At 34.9% G+C, this 12,174-nt stretch overlaps 1 protein-coding gene across 1 annotated transcript; it reads right to left on the bottom strand.

Moving 5' to 3' along the window:
• Positions 1-4,359: 4,359 nt before the first annotated feature.
• LOC113324005 (dehydration-responsive element-binding protein 1D-like) lies at positions 4,360-5,079 on the bottom strand. The gene has a single exon (XM_026572350.1). It carries the CDS (start codon positions 5,077-5,079, stop codon positions 4,360-4,362), a length of 720 nt encoding a protein of 239 aa, XP_026428135.1.
• Positions 5,080-12,174: the final 7,095 nt, after the last annotated feature.

Here is a 12,174-nt window from a genome sequence, read left to right as displayed (position 1 = left end):
TGACTTTGGGGATCATTTTTGTACTTGTCTTGTATTTTCCTGTCATAAAGGGACTTGACAGAGAATTTACCATTATCAGTTAGACTCCATATTATAGAGTCTTTTTTTGAGTATCAATGCTAGTGTTCTTGATAGCATTTTGATCCTCTTTAGTGAACCAGATTTTAATGATATCCATCTCCCATTACCCTCTAGCTATTATTAATGAGCTGTCTTACATTTATGAGACTTTCTGGGCACCGAGCAGCTTGGAAGGGATGTCATCTTTTTGGTTAATCCATCTATCTTCCAAGATTTTGATTGATTTACCATCTCCAATCTCCCACTTGTAGTATCTTTGAATGTTAGCTACCCCTTCAAGTATTCCTTTCCACAACCAAGAATCATATCTTTTAGGTTTAGTGTCCAATCTGATGATGTGATCATTGTTGAAGTGATTAGCTTTCATGGTTGTAAAACAAAGAGTGTCTGGTTCAGAGATTAGCCTCCAAGCAATTTTTCTTATCATAACACTATTGAAGAATTCCATGTTTTTGAAGCCGAGTCCTCCCAATTCTTTTGATTTGCAGACACTGCTCCAAGCTATGTAGAAAATACCTTTTGGTTTTTCAGGGTCTTTTTTGCAGAGAAAGTTTCTTTGAATTTTATCAATTTCCTGGCAGGTGTTCTTAGGTATCTTGAAGCAGTTCATATGATAAATGCTATAAGTAGAAGTGACACTATTTATCATAGTAACTCTATCATTCGGGGATAAATTCTCACTTTTCCATCTAGCGAGTCTCAACTAAGGTTTATCAATGCATGGTTTGAAAGCTTGTATCTTACTGTTGTTAGTGAATAGAGGAGATCCTAGGTATTTATCTTTGGGATCAATTTTTTGAACAATCATGAAGGTACTTATAGTATTGGCAATTTGGGGATCAGTGTTTCTGCTGAAAAATATCCTAGATTTGGAGGAATTTATCATTTGACCAGAAGCATCACTGAAGTTGTTGAAGATATTAAATAGTCTAGAGCATTCCTCCATATTGGCTTTGCAGAACACCATGTAATCATCAACAGACAGAAGGTGATTTATGGGAGGTGCATCATTGCAGACTTTAGTTCCATGAATGAGACCATCATTTTCATCTTGCACTGGACTTCTCATCATTTTCACCCCTCCTTCCCAGTCTCATATCCCATTCCAATCTTTTATTCATGGAAGACAAATATCTGATAATATTGCTATAGCTCACGAAATTATTCACCATATGAATACAAAATATGGAAAGAAATGGGATAAGGTCTAATGGGTATAAAAATTGATATGACAAAAACCTCTGACGGAGTGGATTAGAAATTTATTCAGGATATTATTGGAAAAATAGGAATCAATGACAAATGATGCAATCTCATTCATCCGTCCTTATTAATGATGCTCCTCTGAGATTTCTTTAAACCCTCAAGTGGTCTAAGATAAAGAAATTCACTATCAACTTTAGCCTATTTCAAATCAGGTAAATATCAACAAAAGGATCACTATGCTTGATGACCGGAAATAGTACACTGAGTTAGGTACACGTCCTTGAAGAATTGAAATTTTGAATTGCCGCCTCCTTCAAATTTTTCAATTTTCTTTTCCCTTTTAATGTTTTCAAATATTTCATGGGGTTAAAGTGACCTTAACAGACAGAACCAAACAAAAAACAACAAAGTAAACTAATTACACATATAATAAACATTTATTATTTTTTATTGTTTGGGTGTTCCTATTTTCCCACAATTATTAAAGGCTGGTACCAACCCCTCGTGCTGGTACCCGCCTTTAGCAATAATGTATTTTTCGAAGTTAAGTCTAGGAAAAAATACATTCAATCGATGATGGACAAAATTAAATTTACTTGGAAAAGCCAATCTCTTTTCATGATGGGAAGAGTAGAATTGGTTAATTCTGTAATAGTTAGCTCTTCATTGTACTGTTTTCATGTGTATGAGTGGACTAAAGACTGTATTCATATTCTAGAAAACTGGATTAGAAATTACGAAATCAATATTGTTAAACGTATACTGTTAGGTGGCCGAAAATTTGCGTGCCCATTGTTGAAGGTGGTCTGAACGTCAAATATTTGGTGAGCCTAAACCATGCCGCACAATGAAAACAACTTGATAAATTATTACGGGGGATGCTTATGGTGTAACTTCTTCCGAACGAGGTTCTTGAGATGTTTTTACAAAGAAATCTTCTATTTGACCTGGTACTCGTCGCTAATTAATGTTATAAAATCAAACAAGACATTTTTTGGTTAATGGGTACAAGAACAAGGATAGATTTCTGGCATGACAATTGATGTGGCATTTTGGGTAACATTGCTAATAGAGGTACCAAATTAAGTGCGGTGTACCAAAATAATAATACGACAAAACAGATTTTCATATAAAACAAAACAGATTTTGTCTTGACTTCGTACATTCCCACTAAATCTGGTACCCCTATTAGCAGCCTTGCATTTTGAGGTCCTCGATAAATGATAATCTGGAGTAGGCAATGTAATCGTTTATTACGGTTATCACAAATCACTAAAACCTAGTTTTCCTTCCTCTTGATCAACAACTCTAACTATTGACCACTAATTAATCAAAGAAAGATCAGCTATTATGCAAAATGTACGGTATCAGGAGTTGTTGAATTTACTTCAAAGCCGTCATATCATATCTTATCGCCTTTAATTAGTTTGAGCAACTCCCAATTTCAAAGATTAATTTTAAGGAAAAAATTAAATAAAAACACTTATTCCCCCCGTCATAAATTATTAGTTCGTTTTGATTAAGTCAAGATATTAAGAAGACTGCAGGAGTATACAAAACTATGTCTATTAAATACTATGTTATTACCAAGTTTAAAAAGAGTATATGGGTTATTGAGTATGTAAAATTTGATGAAACTAATATTGAAATTTGGAAGTTTTTGTATCAATTTTTAAAAATTTGGAATTTTTGTATCAATTTTGTTTACGATGGAGTTTTAATGGATCCCAACATTTGAGTGGGGTTTTTTGTACCACAAGTTTGGTCACCTTGGATTTTTACGACTAGTTTTGTAAAAAGAATACATATTCAATAGTTTTATTATTTATAGGAATATTTAAATAGAAGATAAAAATAAAAATCTTTATGAATTGATTTAGTATATTTGTTTCCAATTCAAGAAGATATCATTAAAGATTATACATTGATTATATTTAAAAATGATTTTATGGATTGATTTAGTAGATTTGATTCCTATTCAGGGAGATATCATTAAAGGTTATAGATTGGTTATATTTAAAAATAATTTTATAATTATAAAAAATTGTATGGTATATTTGAAAGTTTGACTATAAACAGAAATTGACCAGTATTTTAGGACAGACGAAAATATAATAGAGGACATAAATTTTAGGACAGAAGGAGTATTTTGGAACAAAGAAAATACATAATTTTCGGGTACATACGAAATTAGTAGATCCAGAATTGGAATATATAATAATCCCGGGTACCCATTAGTTCCAGGTAAAAGATTTCAAAAAATGAATATGTTTCTCTTTTTGGCTTGAATGCAAATTATTTTTATAAAAATTTATCATGATTTATCTATTAATGTGCTAAATAAAGATTAAATATAAAGGTGAAAATGAAAAAAAATCAAAATCAAAACTACCAAAGTACTTAGAATTTTACTAAAATGATGAATTAAAAAGTGAATAACCGGCTACCTAATACCGGCAAATATTATCCTATTGGCTCAAAATCTTAACGAATCCAAATGAATAATACCCATTGAATCTTAAATTATTAATAGATCCGATTTTAAGACGACCCTAATTCATCGGGTCCGGTTCTGGATAATGGGTACCCATCGACAACTTTATTGTCAACATACTACAGTATTCCACCACATCTCCACGCTGCATTCCACGTCGTCTAAAGAGTAATGTCCTTGTGTCGATCAAGTAAGTCCCTTTCCGCCGTGCTGGCAACATGTGACGTTGCATTAGTTAACGCTTCTTCATCCTAAAAAGTAAAATGTCTTAAAAATCTTGGATTACATTGGAAAGCATGGTCTCCACGGTCCACCCTTTAGATATTCCGACCAACTAATGTCTTGAAGAACTAGAAGACAAAATAATCCACAGCAAAACTGTTGTCTATTCGAGTTCAAATGCTTTCCATAAACAAATAAGGAAAGAAATTGATTGGACCCAAAAACAAAACACACTCTGAAATCAACAATAATGGCAAAAAAAAAGAAGAAGCAATCAACAGGATCAATATCCATCAAAACCTTGACCATCTAATCCAATCAATCCACAAGAAATGAATAAATAACTCAATCGAGTTTTATTCGCTCCACGGCCACAAAGTGCAGTCCACGTTGTTTCCGCCGTCGTCAGAAATGTAGCCTTTTTGTGGTGGTTGAAGTAGCATCCCTTCTGCCATGCCGGAAAGTAGTGACGGCATATTAAACAGCGCTTCTTCATCCAAAAATGTCGCCGCCTTCGATGAAGTTTTGGGAGCTGTTTCAACATTTTCCACATGACGGGATGACTGAGCCGATGATGATAATGATGATACTGTGAAATCAATAGGGAGTGGAAAACATTGAGTGGCTTCAGCAACAGCTGCCTGAATATCTTTGGAGGATGCTGATTTAGCACGAGGCAAAGTGGTTAACGAATCTTCGAAATTCAATGGAGCCGATTCACCTCTAAGAGCTAATGCAGCAACATCATAAGCTCTAGCTGCCATTTCAGGAGAATTATGAGTTCCAAGCCAGATTCTTGATTGGCTATTGGGTTCTCTAACTTCACAAACCCATTTATCATTCCTCCTCTCCCTTACTCCTCTGTAAATCGGGTGTCTAGTTTCCCTGAACTTTTTCCTTCCTGTTCTTTTCTTATGTGACGCTGCTGATTGCGAAGGTGATGATGATTGCGATGGTGAAGTTGATAATGAAGAAGTGTGGGTGGAATCGAAACTGTTGTATGAAGATAATCTTCTACCCCTATTTGGTGACGACGACGAAGACGGTGAAAGCTCAGATGACTGTTCTCTATTCATAATCCGTTACTGAATTTAACTAGTGGTAGAATTGTTTTTAAAAGAAAGAGCAAGTTGTTCAGTTTAAATTTGAAAACAGACAATTTCAAGTGTACTTATAGAGGAAAAATGAAACAGCTAAGTCCCACTCCCACTAGAATGAACGCGGTGAAAATTATACAGGTGGAAGATGCATGTGGTAACTTAGTAACGGGGTTTTCTTTTGGAATGTGTGATCCGGTGAGCTGATACTGCCAAAAAGAAAAGATATTTGCCCAAATAAACAAACTGAATTATCTGATTGGATTGAATAAAAAAGATATTTTTGCCACTTTGGGCTCCTCCATCCAAAAGTGCAAAGCGCTGTCAGAATATGTAAGCATATAATTGTGGAGTAGAATCTAACTAGTGGTGAAGCAATAATGCCATAAAGTAACCACAAAAATGACACTCTGGGTTTTAGTTTCTAAAAAAAGTATCATACCAGAAGTAGGTAGGAAACTAGGAATATTTTTTCCATTATTCTAAATCTGCATCTGGAAATAGATTCAGGCATTCAGCCAAACCTAATGTTTTTTTTTTCTTTTTTCGGCTGATTTACCAAAACACTTTCACAGGCATCCCTAAGACTGAATTTTCTGAATCTGTGTTTTTCTTTGATCCAATAAGATCAATTCTCTTAGAATTTGATTTGCAACTTTAGCAACAACTCATGTCTAAATAATATATGATTGTTAGCATTTAAAGCAGCGGCTATATAAGCGTTCCTAACTGCTCTTGGACTTTTATGTTTGGCAGGCAGGAACGGATATAAACGTTCGTAAATAATTTTGTTTTAATATAATCTTATACTAATTTGGTTACCAAATTCTTTAGGAAATTAGTAAATTCATATAAAATAAAAGAAACTCAATACCATCGGCAACCGCAAATATCTGGCGACGACAGAGAAAGCAACCCGTCTGCTGTGGCGGGGCTGCTTAGCGACTTGGTATAATCAGAAGTGAATTTTCGTAAAGAATAATACAAATGCAAGTGAAGGGTTAAATATCTATTCAATCTATTTTTACAGACACAAAATAAAAATCCATTCAAACGGTAAAATATCCTGTCCACAAGAGATCTGTTCAGACATCATAATATACTCCACATAATCCTTAATATACTCGAATTAAACCTCAGACTAACCTCATCCACAACAAATGAATAAATAAAGTAAAGAAACTATACCTCTGGTGTAGCCCACGCGTGGAACGTGCGGGTGTTCTTGAATATACCATCACTAATTGACGGCATGAAAGAAAGGATGCTTCTTGATACACAACAAGGAATCACACTTTTCCTATGATGTCGACTGCAGTTCTTTTAAATGATTAATCTCAAAAGCGGTATTTGTATCATGGGACAAAGACACCGCTTTTAAAGTAATAAGAAAAGCCAAGTCTCGTAGTGTATCAAGTAGCATCCTTCTTCCACGCTGGCAACTAGTAATGGAGTATCAAACAATACAATGCTTCTCAGTGGAAAAAGGTCACTTTCCATGAATTTCCATCCACAACTTCTTCCACCTGTTTCTGGATGATGTGAAGTAACATGTTTTGTTGAATTGTCTGAGATTTTTGTGACTTGGAATCAGTAGGGAGTACTGGAAAATTTGATTAAGTAACTGCCATGCATATTCTTACTTCGCTCAGGGTTCTTACTCAAACATAGCTAACTAGTTTTCTTTTTCAAAAAAAAAAAAGCTTCATAATCGTTTTTTTCTTACCCGTTACTCATGCGACAGCATTTGGTGTCAGTGAAAAGCTTTTTTTTCTTTTTTCTTTTCCAAATAAGTAATTCATTTAAAGACTAATTTAGAAAGTTAGGAACCCTTAAAACATGACTAATAATAGAGCTATCTAATTTGGAATGAGTCTGCTCCTTCTTAACATTAGATTTATCTACCAATAAAGCTGAACTAATAACACAAGATGAGTTTACGCAACAATGCTTAAGAGAATGTGAAATTCGGTTTTGAGTTTGATCTCAAACAAATAGAGAGAAAAATTCAGTTTTAAGATTGATAAAACGGAGAAAGAGAGAGATGTTCGGAATTTGATAGACGATTTCATGGGTACTTATAGATTTGGAATAGAGTGGAAAGAGCCGTGAAAAGACATGGTTAAAAGTAACAGATGGAGGTGGAGTTGGAGGTAGAGATGAAGATGGCGGTGGATGAATACGGCAAAAAAGAGTGACCCGTAACAGTGAGCCGGTACTTAACTTAGTAAGGGGTCCATGACGCACCATCTCCTTTAAGATTTTTGCCAAAAATAATTGAATTGCGGTCCAACTTCTGCATTATTATAAGAAAGAGCCATAAAGTAGTAACAAGTACTACAGTCTGGCCCCGACAAGATTGTGGCCCAAAATTTCATTTCATTACAGTCCACTTCCTTTACTGTCCTTAATTTTACTAAAATAGGCACTTTAATGCTTGTGGCTGAAAATGTGATGCCAGAAGTAGATGGGAATTCTTATAAGAATGTTTAAATATACTACGTTTAGTTCAAAAAATATATCTTTAAATAATTAATTAAACAATAGTATTAAACAATGAATGGATTAATTAAACCCTATTTTATTCCCAGCCACAAGCAAATGACTACATATTACTCCACAAATTGATACCCACGTCGCGTTCCACGTTGTCAATAAAGTAATATCTTGTGGTGGGTGGATTGTTCAGTGTTCCCTCTGCTAGCCTATCCTGGCAATCTGTGCTGGCATTTGATACACCGGTGAAGATATCTCCGTCATTGGAAACTTCCCAATCTTCGTTGGCAATTTCACCCTGTCGGATCAACTTTAGTTGTATCATCTTATGAAAATTTCTTTGCAATCGCTGGTGGTTTAGCTTTTTACAAGTACTAGCAGAGAAGTGTGATTCGCCGGGGAATAATGACTTACCACAAGGTGAGTGCCGTGAAGAATACTCGAAGTTTAATGGAGCCAATTTCTTTCCAAGAGCTAGTGCAGCAAGATCATAAGCTTTTGCTGCCATTCTCATAATCTGGTTCTCTAACTTCACAAACCCACTTATCTTGCATATTTCTTCCCATATATACACCTCTTGTATCGATGTTGTTCACTGATCTTTATTCTTCCTGCCCTTTTGTTAATGACATTGTTGGAACAATTGTTGAAACTTGCCTAGCAAAACGACATCAAAATCCAAAATAAAATGTCATGACATTTTTTTGATCCAAAGAGAAGATTTATCAGTAATGAGAAGGATGTACAAAGAGATCTACCAGAGTAGATTAAAAAAAAAAAAAAAACAAACAAAATTACAAGAACATTGAGTTCCAGATAAACAAAACTGTATTCGAAAAATTCAGATGGACTCTATGTCCTGCTGTTGCCTCCCAAGCCAACACTATCACTATTGCAGGTCGCTTTTTTCTAAAATAAAAACCAGGTTGCTTCATTTAACAGGTCGCTTTTTTCTTTTTTCCGAAATAAAATGTTATGACGTAAATCGTAAACCAGGTCGCTTTTTTCTTTTAACGTTTCAAGGTTGTAACGTTCCCATAATAAAACAACCGAGCAAAGTTTCCTTCACTATCACTATTGCAGTACTAGATAATGTGATATTTCTACACTTTTATTATTGCTCAAAATCTTACTTGTAGAAATAAAGGATGACCACACATATGTTTTCTCTTTCCCAATAATTTTTTTTTGTATTAAACTCCCAAAGAAAAACTATTTTTCCTTTTTCTTGCAAATAAATGATTTTATAGTTAAAAGATCCCAGTTGAGGTTCATGAAAATTTGTAATGGTGTAATTTACACTATTAACGCACTAAACATACAACGGTTAAGGGCTATACAAATAAGAAAAAAACCCGTTAATGAAAATATTATGACTATCTATATTAAAAAAGAATTTCAATGACAATAATGGATGGAAATCATTTTGTTGGAAAACATATAGTTGTAGTGCCGGTACTGGGCTCACTTTTGATTCCTCTAATCTGTTGTCTGATGATGAAGGTGAACTTTGTATTTGTACTTTGATGGAGATGCTGCTGGTGAAGAGTTTGCATACTCGTAAGAGTTTTTCCAGCAAATTACATAGTGCTGTATTTACTGAGATAAACCTTGATGGAAAAAAAAAATTGTATCGAGATATGACATACAGAGAGAGGATTGGTGTGGAACTATAGAGAGTCAGAATGGGTTATTTATAGAGTGGAGGATGTCAATCAACTTAAGACCCCATGAGGTGACCACAAGCACAAAGCGATGTCGACCAACATATATTGATATTCTATTTTGGTAACCCTTTAAGCATATCCAATAGTGAGTGCAGGGGATCTTTGCTTTTCAATGTTTTCATGGTGTTGAGTAGTTTTTAGTGGTGGAGGGTAATTTTTGTCTTAAGTCTTAAACCCAGGTGGTTGTGCACCATACATATTGTAGTCACGTTCATTTGCAAAGAAATCATTATTTTCCTCAAAGTAAAAGCAACGTCAACGTAAAAAACTATTGCTCTAACTCAAAAACATATCGAGCCCACAAGTCCCTCACATCAAGCTGACATCCACACTCCCAAATAGTAATATCTTGATTCTTGAAGACAAATACATAAAAGAAATTAAAAGGACAGCCTCTATTCATCAAAATATCTTTAAACTTGCTGATGACAATTATTGTATTATAGAGAGTCTCCTGTCCACAAGAAATGACTGGAGGAGTTTTTTAGTGACTTCACAGGCTATAGTCCACGCTGCATTCCATGTCATCGAAAAGTAACTTGCATGTGTGCTGCATTCCACGTCGTCAAAATGTAACCTACCTGTGGTGGATTAAGTAGCCTTCCTTCTGAACATGCTGGCAATTAGTAACAGTATGTTGAACGTCGCTTGTCATCCCAAAACGTCGTTCTCCTAGAATTTTTTTGAAGTTTTTCAACATCGTTTCCCACTTGCCTGGAAAATTTACAAGTAGGACTGGTAAGGATATATCTTCGTCATGGATGACGGTTTGGACTCATTAGATAGTAAAGTCATATCTGCTTAATTTAACCAGAAGTGATTTCTAAAAGAATAAAAAACAAAAGGAAGGTTAAATATCTATTCAAAGATCACAATGATCCTCAACTGTATACAATACTAGCCACAACAAATGAATAAAATATGAAGAAAAAAAAAAACGAAAATGAATAAAATAAGAAAAGAATTGTACCCCTCGTGTAGCCCATGTGTAGAATATGTTGGTGTTATTAAATATACCATCACTAATTGCCAGCACGAAAGAAGGATGCTTCCTGATACACAACAATGAAGTTCACTTTTCCTATGATGTCGACTACAGTCTTTTAAAATGACTAAAACTGAAAAACAAATTTGTCATCATCGGACAAACTTGCAAGTCTACCCTTTTTAAGTCGCATACGAAAACCAAACTATAAGAAAAGAAACTTTTTTGTAGTTTATCAAGCAGCATCCTTCTGCCATGCTGGCAATCAGTGATGGACTATTAAACAATACTTCTCCATCGGAAAAGGTCAATTTCCATGAACTTTTTTTTTTTTTATCAGTAAAGAATTTGAAGCTGGCGAGTTTCGAACTCAGGTCATTGGTATCATCATCCAGTGACTTTACCACTGTACTATAGTGACACCGGCAATTTCCATGAACTCTTCCACCTGTTTCTGGATGATCTGAAGTAAAACGTTTTGACAATATCTCTTTCAACAATATGATTTGGTTGAACTCACATCAAAATTATTATGATGTGGAATCAGTAGTGAGTACTGGAACAACTCGAGTGGGTTCAACAAATTTAGTTGCTATGGGGTTAATGCAGTAAGCTCTACCTGCCATTTCAGGAGTAGAGTAAATTTGAAGCCACATTCTTAGTTTGCTATTGAGTTGTGTCTTACTTCACAAACCCATTTATATATCTTGTTACATCTTTCTTACTCCTGTGTGTAATTAAGTTGGGATTCTATAGTGTTTCTTCGAAGATATTTCTACCTGCCTTTTTTTCTTCGAACATATTTCTACCTGCCCTTTTCTTATGTGATAACAGTTGCTCTCAACAAAAGCAATGAAAAAAGAGTGTTCGTGTGCTTAAGAGAGTGAGTTTGAAGTTGGAAAATAGATTGATAAAAGAGAGACGCTACAGAAAGATGTTTGGAAGAAGAGAGACAATCTGATGGCTACTTATTGATTTTTGGGGGAAAAGGAAACAGCTGTGAAAGAACACGGTTAAAAGGAACAGGTGGAGGAGGGAGGATAATGAATACGCAAAAAGAGCACAGAAGGTCCTTGACTCATCATCTCCTTAAGATTTACCAGCTAGATATTTGCCAGAAAAGAATCGAATTGTGGTCCAACTCTGCATTTTTATATCTAAAAAGAGCCATAAAGTACGACAGTCTGTGCCCGACCAGAAAACTTTCCTATGATGTGGCCCTAAATTCATCACACGTCCTTCATAGTTTCTTACTAAAAATGACACTTTAGTAATGACACTACTTTAATAGCAAGTTTACCAGAAGTAGAAAAGATTCATACAGAACATTATTAAACGAAAATATCTCCCAATAGTCTAATGATTTGTTAAATTCTATTTATTCCCAGCCACAAGAAATGACTCCAGTAATGGATGCCCACGTTGTCGATAAAGTAGTCTTTGGCACCACTCCTCCGCCATGCTGGCAATCTGTGCTGGCATATAATTCAAGACTAGAATTATCTCCTTCATGGAAAACTTCTGAATCTTGTTTTTGAATTGCAAACTTTCCAAATCTTCGCTGGAAATTTCACCTTGTTGGGTTATTTCTTTAAAATCGATGGTGGTTAATATTTACTAGTATGGATGTAGTAGAAAAGTGTGATTCGTCAGCCGAAAATTGAAGATCTTTACGAGAATTTTCCAAATTCAATAGAGCATGTGGCGGAGCTAGAAATGTAGTATAGGGTGGGCTTGGCCATTTTCTTTCACCGGGCTTAAGCCTAAAATAGGTAATAAAATACTGAATTTTTGAGCTTTTGGTGAATAGAACTAAATTCCCAGTCCTACTGCAATGACATCATAAGTTGTAAGTTTCCATCTATG

This window comes from Papaver somniferum, chromosome 11 (genome assembly GCF_003573695.1).
Source record: "Papaver somniferum cultivar HN1 chromosome 11, ASM357369v1, whole genome shotgun sequence".
Classification (NCBI taxonomy): Eukaryota; Viridiplantae; Streptophyta; class Magnoliopsida; order Ranunculales; family Papaveraceae; genus Papaver; species Papaver somniferum.
The sequence above is the reverse complement of the archived record's forward strand: the minus strand, read 5'-3'. Positions and strand labels throughout refer to the sequence as shown.

Excerpts from the sequence above, each read along its gene's own strand:
- LOC113324005 (XM_026572350.1), bottom strand. The coding sequence starts at position 5,079 with ATGAATAGAGAACAGTCATCTGAGCTTTCACCGTCTTCGTCGTCGTCA.